The following is a 20,045-nucleotide window of genomic DNA, read 5'->3' as shown; positions in this document are numbered from 1 at the left end:
CACAACTAGTATAAACACAAATGTTTTCAGTTAAGGAAGTTCTATCAACTAACACAGCAGTGACTTTGATGCATATCGACCAGATCAACCCCTTATCCTTAAAAAATAATTTGAATTATAATCTCATCTTTTCCTTACTGGTTACATATAAACTGCTTGATATCTTTTTAATTATGTTTATGATTAATTTCTTTTTTGTATTATTAAAAAACCCTAAGACTTTGGAATACATTAAAAAACCCCACCAAAATCTCAGAAAAAAACCCAGAAAATAATATAGCCATGTCTGTTGAAGGAAAGACTAATTACCAACAACTTCATAAACTTGAAGAAAGTATATCTTACCACTTTTCACTTTTAACAGGTATTCTTTTTACAAAATTGCCTGCCTTTCGTTTTCATTGCAAAAAAAAAATTGTCAAAGAGAAATGGGTGAGAGAGAATTAAAGAATTCTGCCCATTCATCATCTTCATGGCATGCATGATGCATGTCCATGAAGAATACTACTTCTCACAATAACGCAATGAAAAAAATCTTGATAGTTCTACAGAGGTAGGTATTTTAAAGATGTCAAAGATGTCACTTTCCTACTGGCTTCTTTTGAGCTTATGTTAATGGATTAACTATAGAAAGAAGGCTATCAAAACCTACAGTTGCTCTCTGCATCTTCAAGGGAAAAGCATGGAAGAGAACGACTTCCACTGAGCTAACACTCTTTCTGACCGTTGTATATGGCAGACAGGAATAACATTCCAACACAAGGAGGATAAAACAATAGCCATTTGAAGAGAAGCTCTCCAGTCAGGAAATTCTGGCACCACACAGTCTATAAACTTTGAACTGATGGCTTGTTACAAAGCCAACTAACATCACATATGTAGGTATGTCCAGTATCCATATGAACGTCATCTTCTTTTCTGTTACTGTTTCAACAGACACATGGAAAAATAATAGTAATACTAGGCCACTTGAATGGAAGTTCTTCATTTGAAACCATGGACATGCTACTTACAGTTCTACAGAACAATGTCCTGCTTTTTTTGCAGACAGTCAGACTGCGGGTTATGAGAGGTTCAAGACAGCACTTTCACATGCAGGCTACATACTGAAATTAATATTAACACTTACTTGCCTAATTTTGAGAGATGCAAAGTATCTGAAGATACCAAACGTATATGGGTACGCTTCTGAGAGCTCATCTGTGCATTACACCAATATTGCCTGGAAAAGTCCAATTCACACTAATAGCTCAACCTCTTCAAATAGGTCACAGCAGCAAAGATCAGAATTGCAGAAATCAGGGGGTTTTTGGTCTTAGTTCAACAGTTCTTCCTCTCTTGTCTATGTGAACTCACGTTGCAAACAAGGCGTAATAAAATATTCTGGTTTTTAACCATATTTAGCATTATTGTCTTCTAAATTCTGTGTCAGCAAAATATCTGGTATTGACTGCTTTCACAGTTAATTCTCCAAGTATTTTTTCCCAGAAAATTCTATTATCTCATTAAACTCCATTTTAAATATTCTCAGCATGAGACTGAGGCAACTTATGCAAAATATGGCTTCAGGACTACTTAACTTTAGTGTCTGTAACCACAAACTGGGCATTTTGTAAGGCTTTAAATACACTTTTCAAGCCAGAAAACAACTGCACTACCTCTTTGTAGCATGCCAGCTTTTGCATTGGACTGAATTGTGGTAATCATTATTTACAGGTGTTGGTTGCAGCTGCATTGCCAAGGTGCAAATGTATTTCATACTTCAAGAAGTACCTTCAAGAAGGTACTCACTCTCTCCTTCTTGTTAAACTGAAAATAATAAAAAAACCACCAAACCAAAACCAGTCGATCCATCCCAAACTCTTTGCAGTTACTTTCAGTGTTGACTGAATAAACTATTTTCAGAGAGTTCACAGACAAACTTATTAATTCATGAGTTAAGATAAGCTTGAAAAAAAAAAGTTCATTAGGAAATTTAAAATCAGTTAGTCTTCATCAGAAATAAAATGCACTAATGATATTCAAAAGCTTCAAGCTTTCTACATAGGCATTACTTCAAATGTTTAAATATTTTTTTTTAAAAAAACAGGTTATAATAAACATGTTTGCTCTTATGTTATTGCTAATATACCCTGCTTCTGTCATCGAATACTAATACTCTATGGACAGATACAACTCCATAGATGAGTTCTCTTCAAGTGAGATCACTCTCATGATTGAGATAGCTAATTTTAATGCAATTATTTTGTTAGCTTTGACTTGGGATGCAGTTTCTTGAATGCTGAAAGCTAATTTTAAGTCTCTGCAGCCAGACATTTCTTTTCCTCCTCCTGTTAGTACCTTTTCCCTTTCTTATGTTATCACTATGCTTGGGAGCAAAATACTTGGCTGAGGGGAAGGCAAGATTTCCAATTCTGACAGCAGCATAATCTTACACTGGCTTGGCCAAGCCAAACATGTATCTTGACTGCCATCAAGATCAGTCTCTTGCACATCATGTGTTGTTAATGGCAAAATATAGGACTCAAGCACTAGGGATTCCAAGGTCATCAATTTGTAGATCAGCAACTGAAAGGATTCTTGTAATAGCATCCCTCTCACATCACTGTATACAATGTTTACCTCTGTTTATATGTTGACCCTATGTTTAAAAGCAAAACAACTTTTGCACAAGTAGCAGTGAACATTATACAATGGGAAGTCTATTACATAGCCTTCTCTCCTTTATCTAGGGCAACCTCACTTCTGGGAAAGAAAGCTCTCAGGTGAAATTGATCTTTACTGCTCTGCTAGAGCTGCTACCTCCTTTCTTCACAAATAGGTCACGCAACAGATGTGCTGGGTACAGGACCACCTGGCTCACTCTGCACCCTGTGTCATTTGTAAGTTGCCATCCTCAGCAACCTACCTTCCATACATGCAATCACTACCATATATACTATTCCTCTACCGCTCTGTCTTACTACTTCCATTCCTCCTCCTCCTTTTCTATGGTTGTCAGAGACTACTTAGAATGACAATGAGCAACAGAAAGAAAAAAGTGGTGAGTGCAAAAAGGGAACCCTGTTGGCTTGCTGCCTCAAACATGTATTTTTGTGTGTTTAAAACAAGTACATGATTGCTAAAAGAACAGCATTTTTATATTTTGCAAGTTATCCTGTGAAAACATGTAATTAAGCAAATGACCTTGCTAAACTTGAAACCATATGTCATGCTTCTCCTTAAACACGTTTATAATTAATAATGCCTTCTGATTATCAATGCAAATGAAATAAAACAGGATTTTAGTTCCTTCGTCACACTCCGAAAATTCTTGAGGGAGATGGAAAAGAGGAGTCTGTGCAATTCTAAAATCAAGCTATAAGTTAACAGCATAAGACCACTCTTGCATAAGTATGGTATCATCACTAAAGTAAAATAAAAATGTTACTACAAATTTTTTCACTTATTTCTCTCTCTCCCCTTGAGCTTTTAACTTTCAGGTTTTCAGTTATAAAAGAGCCATTGTAATCTGACAGCAGAATGAGTTACGTGTTATATATAAACATAATGTAAGAAATAATACAAACATTACAGACCTGAATATCCACTGACTACACAAAACAAAGAACATTCAGAATGAAGATAGCTAACCAGTGTTGAAAAAGGAATAGCATGCAAGAATCTCAGGCCACTATGACATTAAGGTACAGTGACCAAGAATAAAAAATGCAGAGCAACAGCCACTACCACTTATTTCTTTTTTGTGACTTTATCTTAAATCTTTCTATAAAATTTTGTCTTTATAATGCACTTCCCTTTGATGTAGAACTATGGGAAAGAACACAGTTCTTCCTTGTATTCAGGTCTTTGGGACATCACAGAAATAAGACGACTGTTCAAGGGACAGGCACAGTCATTGTCCATTATTTACCTAACATTGAATTGCTCCAGGCAAAAATTTGCTTTCAACAAATATCAAATTTAAAGGAAACAAACAAACAAAAAACCCAACCAAAAAAATACTCACAGCTTTGGTTTGGCAAGCACTGGTGGTGGTTCCTTTGTGGGTGAAAGCAAGACAGCTGGAGGTGGGATGGATTTGTTATCATTTGGCTTGCTGTTAATCGTTCCATTTACTCCATGAATGGGATGGATGCCATTTGTTTTTCCCTCAGATGAATTGAGCTGTAGTTGAAGGGCTGTCACACCAGATCTTGACTCAGTGTTGTTTGCTTGGTGGGTCTCTGTATGTTTCTTAGGAGGAAGCTCAAGAGAGCTAATTTCAACTGGAGGAAGTGGTGGGAAATGATGGAAATCATCACTGTTGGATTCTCTTGTCACTGATTCATGACTAAAGCTTTCTGTGTTGGCTAAAATAAATCAAAAAGAATGTCTCTGACAAGTCATAGACATGTGGCACATACATGCTTTCAGTTTGTTAAAGGTGACATCTCTTTGGTTCTGCACAGATATTTTCTAGACGTCCTGTTAATAATTCACGCTGAATTAGATACATGACTGGCTATTCATTCTCTGACTTTGCCCCATGCAAAAGGCACAATAAGGAACCTTATGGATCCCTCTAAATCTAATCCAATAATCCAGCCACTAACTGAGATTGGCAAGTATATGGGACAACAACAGCTGAAACAGCATTTCCTCTTCCTGGGGTCTTGGCGTCATTTAAGAACAAATTATTTTAAAATACTGAAGGATGTATGTATACATGGCATGTTTGCAGTGGCAGCTGGGTTAATGCATTCCACAACAATATGTATGTAAACATATTACAAAACTAAACATATGTCATCATCTTTTATTTTACAAAAGGCACATGCCACTTTTGGTAGCATAATTTCATCTGTTTTCATTTTGCCTCTGCTGCCATCTAGTCCCAGAATCCTAATGCTTAAAAATCTGCCAGGCTTGTGGCAGACACTTTAAAAATGTATTTTACAGAAATAAAAATATTAAACTAGGAAGTAAGCCAGTAAAAACATTCAATTTGCATTACACGAATGCTCTGAGGTTGACAAGACCCCTGTCTTACAGCAGCCCTTTTCAACAAGGAGGGCAGACTGATCACTTCACAGGTATTTGATTATTATAATTACTATAAATTCAATTATCTAAGATCTATGATTAAAAATTCCTCTTTCCTTTCATCACATACCTGAGCAGACAGTTAGTTGTGCATTGCTTGTTACTGAACCATGTTCATTTATTGCTGTGCATGTGAAAAGTCCTGAATCTTCAGGAAAAGTTTCTGCAATTACAAGGGTACATATCTCTTCTGGAAATAAAGAGAAAAATAAACTGCATCATAAATTATTTATGTATTAATGTAATGTTTTTGCATTGTACGTTAGACCAGAAAGTGCTCCTTATACAAAGAAATGCTGGGAGAACTGCAGAAGAGCTTCCAACATAAACAGCTTTAATGAAAACCATTTTGTATCTAAAACAAGTGAATTTACCAAGCTAATTTTTCAAAAGGGGCCTGTCCAGAACAGTATATTTTGCAATCACAAGTCTGTGCAGTCATTTTACACACTCAATACCTTTATTTTTATGCAGGAGAGTACTAATTCATACAAAGCGTTGTACTGGTTTCCATACACACTTAATACTTGCAAGCTCTTTTTGGGTCTCCGAATAACACCACCAATACGAATGTCACATCATTCCTCCTTTCCCTGAAATTTTCTGTATTTAATGCAACATTTCAGATCAAATCACATTCCCTGTAAAACCAGAAAGTATTTTGTCCTCACTTCCAATTAACTTTTCTTTATAAACTGATCAGAATTAAAAACTCTGGATGCATAAATATTTTCCTTATGAAGGGTTTCAGAAGATAATTTCTGTCTCTGTCTGCACAGCAGTGAGAATGGATAAATTGGACAAAACAGCATCCTCAGAAACTCTTCAGAATCCTGTGATGCAGTTGTATTCTGTAGCTGTCTGAAATCTGTTCATTCTACTTTGATATGCCTTAGTATATGCTTTGTTTATGCCAGGGCCTCTGTCAGAAAACTTACATAAGGCTGGACTGTTCATATTTCAGGTTGGGTCTCACAGTAATGTTTTCTAAATCAATTCCATCCATTTATAATGGGCACATTTGATTATGTAAGCATATTTTTTCCAGATTCTTCAAAGTCACTTAATTTTATCTCTACTTGTAATGGTATTCTAATATTTTAAAAAAATCATAGTATAGGTAATCTAAATAATCCTTGTATTTACAGAACACATCTAGATAATTTTAGACCTGGACAATGTTACATTGTGGATTTCCTTATTAAATTAGGAGTTTGTTTTGTTTATGCTCATTTTCTAGTCTCAAAATTAAAGCAGGGAAGTTATATAGAATTCAGTTTCATTAAAAAAAAAGCAACCATTTTGCATTTTGGACATTTACATGGAATCCCACATATCACAAAATCAATGGAATATAGCTAATAAAAACAAACTGAAAAGTGAGGAAAAATACTTCAGACTCCAATAACTTCCACATAAAAATTATTCTGTAGAAGAGGTTCAATAAGGTAAGTTTAACTTCGTTTAGTTCAAAGGAGGAAAACATTTCCTAATAGGTTTTTTTTTTTTTTCTTTCCTAATTTTCACTGTGGAATGGCAGACCGCTGTCTTGTTTAGACAGTTAACAAAAAAAGTTATGGAAATTTTCCAATTACAAACGACAATGTGTCCAAACGCTTCCTGTACTGGAAACGCGCTAAAAATGAATGACTAACTAAAAATTTGGCACGGTGTTGTTTTTCAGACAGCAAAACATGTTTGGGTTTTTTTTTTTTTTTTTGGCAACACAAACCAGTCATTCTGTGTAGCTGCAAGAGGCATGTCTGGTAATACTGTAGCACGTTGGATCTTATCTGACCCAGATGAAGATTAATGACTCATGAAAGGTCTTATCAGGAAAGTAATGGGTAACACAAGCTAGTGTTTGAACTACTGAGATCAGCTTTTTTTTTGGAGTCTTGATGTGTCGTAAGCGGTTGAAGCTGTATTGCTAACCACACTTGCTTACTCCTGGATTGAACTGACTCCGGGGATGCAATCTGATACACGCAGCATACGAGTTTCCTCCTCATTTAACAGCAGAATTCTGAAAGCTGGGTATTTCAGGACTGCAAAAGAAAAGCACTTCCACCATGCTGAAAATGCTGTCTGAATGAGGGCAAATGTACTACAAAACATAACAACCAGCAGAATTCCTATTTTCCAAACAGCAGAGCTAATTAACGCATAACATTCTTTCAGTTTTTTAAGTATGTAAAACAATCACATGAGAGGAGCTGATCTTCATTCATTAGAGACAAAATAATTCTAATGGATTCTATCATGATGTGGTTTGTTTACTGAAGCTGTATATTTGTAAATTATAAATGCTAAATTACAGTAACCCTTGTAAAAGAAATTGAAAGTAAATTAGTGGTAAAAATAACCAGAGTTTAAAACTCAGTCTTCTCAGCCAGATAAGTAAACTACAACACATTTGTGCTCAATCATGAAAAAATTGGCTAAACTGAAAACATAAAAACCCCTAAGAACTAATCAAAAGACAGCTTAGGCAAAAAAGCATGTGCGAGCAACACACTGTCATTGTCTTTATCCATCTTGCTCGCCCTAAACCAAGAATCACTCCAGGTCCTTGCTAAAAGGCTTACTACTGCAGAAAGCACAGAAATAAAATACTAATTTGACAAAAGAAATGTTCTTTAAAGATTTCCATAACACGCTCTTGATGTATAGTGCTCTGCGTATTTTTCTACCTTTACATCCTGACTTAAGTAATTATTTTTCTTTCTGTTACTGTGCTAAGTAGAATCTGATGATTTGAAATAAATAATGTCTGTTACACTTCCTGGCAATCATCAGCTGACAAATAATTTCATCACAAAAATGCATTCCAGAAAGCAGCTCTGAAATGCTGTTCTCAGGGCCTTAAAACATATTTAACACTTGACTAAATGAATACAAAAGCATTCTATTCACTGAAACATGTAAAATGCTTAGGCATGCAAGTACTTGATTATTTTGTCAGTTATTTAGAAAGAAAGATTACATTTTACAGAGTAATCCTTTCCCTTTATGGTTCGTTAGTCTATTAGGAAGAATAATCTTTGGTAAGACAGAAGAAAACTGTTGCATTTTAACAAATTTCATCCCTGGCAATGTGTTTACTTCAGAATGTTTCTATGTATTATATTAATTGTAGAGTAGTTCTTATATCTGCACCTTCACTTCCAAATATGATCATTAGCTTCCTCCACTGTTATGCACATACAGTCCTAGGAAATAAGGATGGTCTTTTATTTGTAGTTGTTCATTATGATGCAATGAACAGAGCTATTTCTCTAGATGTAGGTTCAAAGCCGTAAGTTTTCTGCTATACCAAGACAGCGGGTAGTTACAGTGGTGGTTTCCTGGTAAAAATCCAACAAAACGCAATCCTGCCATCTTGTAGACAACTTGTCTCTTATTCCCCCTCTTGTTCCTCTACCCATCAGATGTTTAACTACAGTTTAACGGCAAAGCAATATGCCCATCAGGTAACTTCTCATTTAGGTATCTGTGCATCTTTTATATAAAGAGAACAGGGAATGTGAAAATAGAGAAGAACTGAATATGCAGATTAGCATAATAGATGGTAGTATTGCAGACCTGTAGATGCGTTAACTTGCAATAATAGCATGAAAAAAGTATTTAATTTACCTGTTTCTGATGATCACTATTGTATATAACTTTACACAGTCAGGCAGCAGTTCTGGCTTATTTAATAGGCTTTATGCCACTCAAGAAATGAAGAGACAAGTTTTAGGGTACAGAACCTAGGTTACAGCATATGTAATCAATACCCAAGACAGCTGCTATCAAGCCAGTTCTGGTACAATAAATAGGAATCATGCTATGGCAGCATGAACTTTAGTCCCTAAAGCAGTGTTCAGGTTTGAGGAGAAATTAAGCCATTTATCAGGGTCAAGGAAAAGTTTATGCTAAAGCTTACACTAAGGCAGTTATGATGATGTAGATGCCTAAGCCAGCTAGTTTGAAGTTGTCAGGTATATACATCAAAGCTGAAATCAACATATTTAGCAATGTAACTGTGATGATTAATGTATCTCAATAAGCTTTAAATATTTGCAACTGAGGAGGGATAGCATTTTTTTTCTTTTTTAAATCACATAGTACAAAAAAGATCAGAGGTTTACTTTGAATTTGGAAGCATCAACAAGCAAGTCTGACTGCTACAACTGTCCTTAAGTCACTGACAGGATCAGAATTCTGCAGGTACCTTGGGAGTGCAGAGTACAATTGAAAACGCAATTGACAAGCAATAGGGTATTGGTAGATCAGACCCCCTTTAATGAAGGATAATTTTAGCTTATTTTCAGATTTTCTCTTCATTTGGCATCTTGAGCTATAACTCATTAGATTGCTCTCTTCAAGCCCTTCTTTGCTGCTCAGCAGTGAAACAGGGAGTCAGACTCTTAGTCATAATTCTTTTCACTAAAAAACGCAAGGATCCAACACACATGCAGACTTACTGAAGTTTCTGTGGTTTGAATTTCATCAGCTATCAGAAAGCTGATTTTCTTGGTGTGGGGAGGCAGTAAGGATTTCTCTAACATTTGCCATATATTTTCAGTTTCAAACATTTACAGAAATGGGGGAGGGGGTGTTTCTAAGGGAGTTAGTTACTAGAGTTGAAACTCTGGAACGCAGCAGGCAAACAGGGAACAAGAAAGCACAATCCAAGAGAAGTAATGACTATGCTTTGAGAAGTTTTTTGTGAACTTACACGGTGTAGTGCTTCGGAAAAAACCCAACCATGTATATGTGGCAATTCTCTGGCAATTTAAGAAAAATTACTTCATATAGTTTTCTTCTTACATGCCATTAGACGATTGTTTTAATGTAATTCAATACAGTTTGTGGCTGCCTCCAGACAGCTGAGTAATGGTCAAAATATCAACAGCTGGCAAATGACTCTATGGGATTTTTTATTCTCAGGCAGCCTGTTCTTTGAAGGATTCAATCAGTATAAAGTCAAAAAGTCCAAGAAAGAAGTACAGAGCAGGTAATTTGACAAACTGTGATGTGGCGTTAAGTAATCTGACTAGCTATTAATTCACAAAGCAGTCTGGAGAGATTTGTGATGCAAACTGATTTCTGTCTAGACAGAAAAAGGAGTGCAAAACACATTAGGGTAGATAGAACGTACCCAAAAAAAAAAAGGAGCCAAAAAACCCCCCTTTGCTTCTTAATTTCTTACTTGTGTGAGTGCATGGAACATTTTTCTTTTTTATCATTAATACTGACCTAGTAAAGGATAACCAATATTGTGAGCACTATAAAGTGTCTATTGACAGCTGGACTTTGCTTGACAACCAACAATTAAAGTCACACTGCAACTTGTTACAATTTATGTAAAATTCCATTGAAGTTGTACACTTGGAAAATTTTTTAGAATTCATGTCCATCTTTCAAAATTCTGAATACTTATCTAGCATAGGCACATTGGTTTCCCTGCCAGTCTTGCACATGTATTCACCATCCACACTGAACAGCAGTTGTGTGTTTGCTTATGAGCAACTTCCTCTGCAGGTATTGCTTTGTCTGGCTTCTTAGAGTATGAATTGCATCTCAAACCAGTGCTGTACCTATCACATTTCTGGTAGCCACCTAGCTTCCTTTTCTAGAAATTTTAAGATACTTCATGACATCTTAAAAATCAGTTACTTATTACCAGTATTACTACTAATACACAAAATGCTGCTTCTCATTTATGCCAAAAGGAAATATTTACATTTTGCCCAAACTTTATTTACATTCCCTTTGCATGTGCAGAGCCAATTCCTACACAAATAAACCAGTAAGTGTACTGTCATTAATTTTAGTGTAGAGTAAGACACTGCACATTATTTAGTAGGGCTTAGTAGCAACTGATAGACGCACAAATTTTACAGGGATAGTACTTGGGTCAATGAATCCAGGGAGAACAAAATACCAAACTGAAACTCTTTCATAGGTTTTGCATAGCAGGAAGGTGCTTATAAATATATATTACAACGGAATTACAAGCATGAAAAAACCAACCACCTGCTGTCAGGCATTCACTACTGTTATGTCTATTAAACTGCAAAAATACAGATACCAAATAGTATTTTGAGATGCCTTCCCACTCCTGCCTTGCCACCTACCTTGAGAGTTGTATAAGATACGTTTTATTTATTTAAAAGTTATTAAATAACTTTTCTGTGCCTGTGAAAACTCAAGAAAAGCACCTTTCATGTAAGGATCCATTCCTGAGTACTCTTTAGAAGGTTTTAGGTACCTTCTCCCAGGCTCTGCAAGCTAACCAGACACGGGAAGGAGAGCATTCAGCACCATCAACATGATGGTACAGGTATGTGAGAGGGCTGGCAAAGCAATGATCTTTTGATTCTGAATCCCACCTTCTATTTCCCATTTCTGGTAGTAGTTATAAAAGTGGATTGTTAGCTTTATGAACTATCATGAATATTCTTACTTATTCCACAATAATATCTTTCAGATAGGCTATACGAACCATGCAACTAACAATACTAAAAATTACTTAGTCATCCATGAAAAAAATCTTCTAGCCAGAGGCATAATACATGATTTCCTCTGTACTCAACTATTCACACAGTGGAATTTGAGCCTTTTGTCTCAAGCAAACACGTGCTTCTCTTCTCTGCTAGATAACACTGCATTCCTACTCTAAAATATTTGGTTCATCTAGCATTATACGCATTATGTTGCCTAAAGAGGGTGAAGGTATAAAAAAAGATTACCAAAAATAAGCAAACATTACACACAATTGTGAGTTTTGACAGAACAGTTGCAAATTAGATATTGAAAAGAAAAACCCTAAGTAATGCTAGTAAATTTAGACTTCATAGAAACTTTTGCATAAAGTTTCAGTCCTTTCAGATACTTTCTAGCACGTTCAATGAGAGAGTGAATGCAGTTCGAGAGATTCTGTAGAAAAGAAGCTCCTAGTAACAGTGAGCACTAGGTACTAGTGACAGTACTAGTAACAGTGAGTATACTAGGTACTATTCTCATAGAGTTGGCAGATTAAATAAAGAAAAGATGTTACTGCTTGTCAGAAAATAAGTTTCTCTGGGAAGGGGAAAAAAGTCAACCCACTGATCTGACTATTTTTTTTTTAAAAGATATAAAGAAAACAGCTAAGTTGGGAGACTTATTTTGTAATATATATTACAGGAGAATATTCCAAGAAAAACACAGAATTGAACATATTTCAACACAAATCTATTCTCCTTTATTTCTTTTCATATCCAAAGGCTTGATATGATATTGAAACTCTCCTCAAATTGTTTTCTACTGTAACTTACAGTTTTTAAACCTTAAAGTTTGGCTTATGTTTATAAAACCACCAATAGTCCATTGTTAGCACTCAGACATGTTTTAGTTCCTCATTAGAGGCCAATTTGGTTTTCCAGCACTCTTCTTTCCTTCATATGGCTTACGTTTCAAGCCTCCATAAATCAAATCATTCAGTCACCTGTATTCAGGGTATCAGCTGTTACTAGAGGTGATGATGCTGCACATCACAATTAATAATATTAACTGTTATATGTATATGACATATATGCATATGTATAATGGTTGTGAAGTAATACAGCTATATAACAATTTTGTGAAGCAGCAAGAAAATTAGTGAATAACTGACAGAGAAAAGCAGAAGCTGTTTCTCTCTTCATCTGCTCTCCTTTCCATGAAAGCTAAGAGAAAGCTGCCTTTCTCCTAGGATTAACCTTTCACTGCTTTTTCCTAGTCCATATCCTCACAGCCACACTGCTGCTTTACAAACATTACTCAGCCGCTAAGTCTGTTCTGCCTACAGTCAAAGACTGCCAGTGTGACCCCTCAAAGTTTAAAACATCCCCCCACTGCTAAGGTCCTTCTGTTCCGCGATGCTCTGTGGCAATACCCAGGCCTTAGAAAGAACACTTTTCCGTTTTTTCTTTCTACTCCAAATTCAAGCATATTCAAGCACAACCAGCCACCCTCTTAAAGCAAGGCTCAGACCATATCACTGTCTTCTCTTCCACATGTTGTTTGACTTAGAAACATTACAGAATAGAACAAACATTCTCAGTCTTTTAGCGTCCACTTACTACTCAAGAACTACCACAGCATATAATGATGAGAAAACCTTTAGTTGGAAGAACATTTTTTGCTTGCTGAAATCTAAGACTTTTATCTTGCAAAGAGGGAAGAAAAATTCAATGTGCCCTTGTTTTTGAAGATCAGCTTTTACTTGCATTTAAGACACTTCACATCTGTCAAGTCAGATTGGCAAAACTAGCATTTAGTGGTTGTGTGTTATGAAACTCTTAGTATAATTTGGGAAATGGAATTTTGTGGGATTTGTTCTTTTTCCTCAGTGGCATGCAAATTGCTCATTTTCTGAGAATGAAGTTTGCTTCAAAGTTTAAGCTGTGAGACTCTCCTTGCTGGTCTAAATGGAATTTACTGTTTAACTAATAAAGGAATTGATGTAAAGGACAGTGTAGAGTATGGAAGGTGTGATAAAGAAACATTGTCTTTAAGGGGGTTTCATATTACCAGTGCACAGCAGAAACACTTTTCTATTTATGGCTTCAGTTCAAACTCAAAGAGCTAGTGAATCAAGAGATTATGTTTTCATATGATTCTTACCAGGTTCAGTTGCAGATCGTGGCTCTGCATATCACATCAGAAGGAGGGGAAACAAACAAGAAAAATGGTATTAGAGATTACATAAATAAACAACTGTACACTAAATATTATACTGAAATACTGTAGACAAGTACAGAATTTGTGCAGACACATTACAAAATAAAGACTTAAATTGTTTGTTGGTAGCAGCAGTTCAATGATTACTTCCAACCATGATAATCACCGAAATGCGAGGAAGAAAGGACTCTATCCAAAACTCAATCCTGACAGACTAATTTCATTACCTTTCCTCACTCTGTATCAAAAGTAGCCACTTCAGATTATGGCCTTACTTTTTTGGAGAATTCTGAAGTCTGGAGAATCTTGAATTTCAATGCCCTGTCGAAACCACTTAACATGAATTGGAGGAGGTCCTCTGACCCTGCATTCCAATACCACGACTTGTCCTTCAGATGCTGTGGAGTTTTGTAGCTCCTGAAATACAACAATCACAATTCAAATGAACTGGGACCATTTTACATTCTTAAAAATAGTCTTTTCTTCCCTTTGTATTTCAATTTTATCTTATTATGTCATTACATTTTTGCAATAGATGTTTTCTGTGAACGGTATTTTCACTCCGAATGAATTTAATATATCAACTATATAGATAAAAATGACTGCATATGTTATTTTCAAATACTTTCTTAATATGACCAAAGGTGAAAAAGGTATAGAAGTATATAATTCTTCAGATGATCACAAGCAGATAGTTGTAGTCTGACCTTTCATTTTTCATCCTTCCACACAGTGAAACAAAAATTCTGCAACTAACTACACATCAATTGACTTGGTCCTGAGAGAGTAGCTGTGCTGCTTTCAGCTCAGCCTCTAAAATGTGCAGTTGCTTTTCCTCTGAACCATTTATAACCAACCAGGCAAAATTAGATGACACAAATATGATTACGATATATTAGCTTGTGTATGGATAGCTTCTCAGACAGTATTATGGGTGTAATAAATTCTTATATACATCTGAAAAAAATCAGGAAGAATCTAAACCTTTGATGAAGAACTACAGTGAGACAGAAGCACAGTACTTTAAGAGAATTGACAGGAGACAGCTTCTATTTCTGCCTTTGTTATGCATCTGAAGATTATAAATTAAAGAGTCTTTTTTTACTGTATTGGCTGCCTCATTCCCTGTCTAGTTTATTAATAAAGTTTTAGGCCTTGATGCAGCAAAGCACTTGAAGTTAGGTCTAAGATCAGTTATTCCTAGTTACCATTCACAGATCTCCAGTTAATCAAATACATAAGAATTCATAGAATCATAGAATACCAGGTTGGAAGGGATCTCAAGGATCATCTGGTCTAACCTTTCTTGGCAAAAGTTCCGCCTAGACACAAGCATTGTCTAGACAAGATGGCCCAGCACCTCGTCCAGCTGAATCTTAAAAGTGTCCAGTGTTGGGGAATCCACCACTTCCCTGGGGAGATTATTCCCTCATTGGGAAAACTTTTCCTCTTGTGTTCAATCGGAATCTCCCCAGGAGTAACTTGTACCCATTACCGCTTGTTTTTTCCATGTGACTCCTTGTAAAAAAGAAGAATTTTGTTACATGGAAACCTAAAAATCTTTGGGTTGTTCCCTGAAGTTTGTATACAAAGAAATTTACTTCAGGAAGCTGGATAAGTATATTTTTTGTTGTTCATATCTGGATCATTTCTTCTGTAATTAAAGTTGCTTTGGTTTGGTATGTCCCAACTGGCTTAAGCCAGTTAATTTTGGATTTCAGGGACAAGAGATATGAGGACTGGGAAGGAACAGTGGAGTTTTGATTGCTTTGGTAGTTTCTGAATGAGGGCTGGATTTCTCCTATTTCCCGCTCTTAGAAGTAAGTTGCCTGCCTCCTTACCTTGCAGTAACCACATTCTCTAATCTCTTGCACCTCCACTCTTCACTCTCCTGTGATACATACAGTATCAGTGCAGAATTATGAGGGATAGAATTAGAGCTTTCCTGACATGAGAAAGGGATATGATGGAGCCAAGCTAGACAGCTGTGAAGAACAGGGCTTACTTTTACTTATTTCTAGGCAAAACTACTTGCTCTTCCAGTTTTAGTCAACTGTTTTTCTGAAGTAATAACCAGAAATACCTTCTTTTCGTCATTTTGACTTCAACAAATGGTGATTAAATAACAGTTACTGCTATGGAAATGATGGTTTGAAGGCAAAATGAAAATCATATTTTCAATTGAAGTTATATTTTAGAGATTAGGGAAATATGCTGTCCTTTTTGCTGTAACCTAATTCCTAGTTCTAAAGTTTGATTGGGGATGAATGTGAAGATAAATACTGACTTAAATAATTAAGAATTACTGAATAAAAGTTTCCCTTCTAGCAAGTCCATGCTTTACATTTTACAAGGCATCCCAATGAAGAATATCTGAACTGCTTTTTAAACTAACACATCTACATGGATTTTTTTTCTAAAACAAAGTAAAAAAGCCTGTGTTATTTGTTCTCCTCAGTAGATAAATTATTGTGAATGAGGCTTTATCATGACTATGACGTGTAATCGGTGCCTACCTTGTTTTATTTTACAAAGATTTCTCAATGTAGGACAGTTATTGGCATAAGACAAAACACATACAAAATATTCATGTAACTCCACCAATGATTTTAATAGAGTAGAAGGCATAAGAACTTCATTGTTGCAGTGGAAAAGTATTTTCTTAGAAAGTCATTAATACTGAAAATGATAATGTAAAATGTGGAAGTTTTAACACGATCAAACATTCCTGCATTAGGATATATCATTTTGATATTTCCTTCTGGACTATAGGAGTATGATATAAAAAACATACCTTTGTAAAAATGGGTGCAGAATAGGTAGGCTTGGGTCCATCCACACGGTGCAGGTATGAAGTAGGGCTTTGAACCTGCAAAGCAATGCAACAATGCTATAAAATGAAAAGAACATTGGCTTCAATAATATGACCTGCATATACCTATGCAATAATGCAAACTCGCAAATGCACAGTCTTACTATGGTGTTCTCATTCTAGCACACTTCTTGAGTGACATCACTGTTTCACATCTGTTATATTTCTGAACTCAAAATGCAAGCTTTAAAGGCTTCCACACTTCCCATGAGAATTTTGGATCCAACTGTCTTTGCCTTGAAGTATTTTGAGAGTTTGACTCCTGTTAATATCATTCAAGTAAGTCCTTTGCACTGAAGCATTTTTGACTCTCCTGTTATTACATCCCTTGACTGATGTAGTAATAAATAAATCCAGGTAATTAAAAAGCTTATCAAGGTTAGCCAAAGGAAGGGAAAAGAATTTACCATGTACAGTCTTACAGAGATTTTTTATTTTATTTATATGCAAACTCTTAAGTCATCCACAGTGATGAAAAAAACTTAGTATGAACTAATGAACACTGATTTTCTACATTAATTTATAGACAGTAAAACTTAATTTTCTCTAAAAGGCCCAGAGAAATGACACCACTATTTAATTCAATAAAATTTTAAAACTTTTGCAAAGAAAATATTGTAGGCATTCATTTGTATTACATTCTTTTGGAATTGGAACAAGTCACTATCAAGTGATATACTCTGTAATTTTCATCATCACCAGATCTGTCAGCTGCTCACATGCTGTGTTGATACACACTGTGTAAGAATCCATATGTATATTTACTTTTATGCCCCATTCACTAGATATATACTTAATTTTTAAAAATCATCATTCTTAATATAAGTTTATAGAGCAATAATATAATTCCTCAAAATGACAGAGTTTTTCAGGACTTACAAATTTTGAAATCAAATTTAAAATATTTTTACTAATTTAAAAATTGGTGTCTAAAAATACCTGCTGACTGGGCACAGAGATAGGTTGAATTACAGCTGTAGTGACTCCAGATTTCGGTGTAGAAGATCCTATTGTCAAGGAAACAGAAGTGGTTTTCTTTTGGGCCCTGAAAAAAAGAGAAAACACCACGCACTTTATAAGATCTGAAATCAGAATATGTTAGTTTGTAACCGACAAGTCACCTTGCAGTTTCTACACCTTTAAATATGTCATTATCAACTGAAAAGATCAACATTGGAGGAAGATTCAGTAGAACACAATCTTTGGCTAATTTATACTGTCACGCTTAGCAAAAAGTACTGATTTAAGATTTAAGACTAAAATGTATTTTGTTTCTTTAGGCCTCTGCATGTTTTTTTAGACGCACAGGGCTGGGTGATTACAAATGAAGACTTGGTTAACTTAAAGTTACTCCTGAATATGAAAAGTTGATATCCACTAAAGAGTTGTCAGGGTAGGGCCAGACTTCTCTGACAGAACAAGCACATTAATACAATCTACAGTTATAATACTACACATTTATATCACATGAGAAAAGGAGAGAGGACAGGACACACAACAATATATCCCAGATGCTTATTCAGATCTAAAACTGCTCAAGATTTTCCAGTGCCCCTTGTTAAGAACATTTGCACAGCATTGTTCTACTTTGCACACTTACTGTGGCATAGCTCCAGATTTTGATTTGAAAATTAAACTTTCACTCTCTGAATCTGTGGAACTGGCACCTGGAAAAGAAAGTATTTTCAATAATCTCATATCCCTTTACTGATTTATTTAATGTTTAAAATCCAAAGGAAAAACTGTGCTACTTTTGCATTTCACTTCAAGAGTTGAGAATTCTCTGTAATAAACTACTGTAATTTTTCTTATCCGACAGAAGATTGTAACTACGTACTTTAAACAGTTACAGAAATAATAACCATGGCAATTTAATTGCAAACTGCTTTCCCTAGATTCTTAGCTGTCTTCCCTCATATTGAAGCAAATATGGCCAAAAAAAAACCAAACCCAAAACGCTGATGACTACTACTACTTTACTGGAAACGTATAATTTTTTTACTTGAAAGTTAAAACTTAAAGCTTAAGTAAACATATAGCTTATACACAGATTACAAATCTTCAACCTTAAGTAAGAGCAACTCAGTATAGCAAGACATTTTCAGACTAAACTTGCTACCCACGATCTCCACAGTTCAGACTATTTACATTAGCCTATGTGTAACATTTACGTGCTGATATTTCTTGACAGTGGAAGTCTTGGTATAATCTATGTGTTTGGCAATACCCTGAACTCACTTAAAGAAAAAAATATGAAAGCATTTATTCTCTTTGTCTCAATTTTTCCTAACAACTGGTACTTCGCACAACATTTATTCTAGACATTAATGCAGTACATATTATTCCTCAAAGGATTTGTGCATACGTATGCATAGCTGTATTTGTAATACAAAACATAAGCAATTCATTATCAATATGCATAGCATAGGCCAATTCCGATGAAACAAAGCTTGGACTGAGGCACCCAGGTATCCTATTTATTTACAAAGTTTAGACTGCAAAAATCAAAGCAACAAGTAGCACAGAAAAGGTAAGAAGAAAGAAGCAACGTCAAGTGTGCAAAGTGAGTCTACATGAAAGTATTTCTTATGAGCAAAGGATAATCAGGTCTTGTGTGGCCAGGCCTGCTGCACAGAACAAAGTACGAGGCATCAGTGCTATTAAGACCATTAACGTACAACGCAATGCTTGGGTGACAATCTGGTTTCCTTAAAGATCATAGGGGAGGAGCCTAATGACTGGTACAATTCTCTCTCTTTCAAAGTTACATGTCGTAAAACTTCAAGATAGTACTTCCATATAGTAAGACTTTGCCAGATCTCAAAAAAGGAATTGTTTTATTCACTGTATCTCTAGCTGCTTCTTTTTTAGTGTTGATTCTGTCATTATAACTGCACAGAGCATTGTATATTTGTACTATATCTGAGTATATGAAATCATGCTTACTTCTGTAAAGAAAAGTCTTAGAAGATTCAGAAAAGTCTTGGGGATTTTGGTATTATATCCCATTGTGGGATAATAAAGGTCTGAGAATAAAAAAAACTAACGAAAGAAATGCTATAAATGCATATCTGTCATGACTTCATTAATTTATAGTGAGAAGTTTATTGCTTTGTTAATCAAAAGTTATTTAATCATTTTGGTATGGTATTATTCAGATTTGTTATGAGTATTTGTTACATTAATTTGTTTTAGGCTTGCAATTAACCATTTAAATTAATAAGTCACAAAACTGGCAAATAATACATATTACCAAAATGTTTGAAAGATGAATTAAAATAAAAACGAGCATTCAATTAATATAATCATGGCTAAAATACAGTCCTCCACTAAAAAATTAATTTAATAATTTTACTCATGGTCAAGTCATTACCTTTCCTCACAGAAAATAATA

At 35.2% G+C, this 20,045-nt stretch overlaps 1 protein-coding gene across 5 annotated transcripts in view; it reads right to left on the bottom strand.

The window, feature by feature from the left end:
* Positions 1-20,045, bottom strand: part of PALLD (palladin, cytoskeletal associated protein) — a 207,728-nt gene that overhangs the window by 112,545 nt on the left and 75,138 nt on the right. For all 5 annotated transcript variants that reach the window (XM_075751846.1, XM_075751839.1, XM_075751840.1 and 2 more), the window contains 7 exons: positions 18,252-18,318; positions 17,591-17,696; positions 16,574-16,648; positions 14,055-14,196; positions 13,723-13,746; positions 5,156-5,275; positions 4,010-4,352 (listed from right to left, as the gene is read on the bottom strand). In XM_075751846.1, coding sequence (XP_075607961.1) covers positions 4,010-4,352; positions 5,156-5,275; positions 13,723-13,746; positions 14,055-14,196; positions 16,574-16,648; positions 17,591-17,696; positions 18,252-18,318 — 877 coding nt within the window. The remainder of the gene's footprint in view (positions 1-4,009; positions 4,353-5,155; positions 5,276-13,722; positions 13,747-14,054; positions 14,197-16,573; positions 16,649-17,590; positions 17,697-18,251; positions 18,319-20,045) is intronic.

The sequence above is a fragment of the Balearica regulorum genome, chromosome 4 (genome assembly GCF_011004875.1).
Source record: "Balearica regulorum gibbericeps isolate bBalReg1 chromosome 4, bBalReg1.pri, whole genome shotgun sequence".
NCBI lineage: Eukaryota > Metazoa > Chordata > Aves > Gruiformes > Gruidae > Balearica > Balearica regulorum.
The sequence above is the reverse complement of the archived record's forward strand: the minus strand, read 5'-3'. Positions and strand labels throughout refer to the sequence as shown.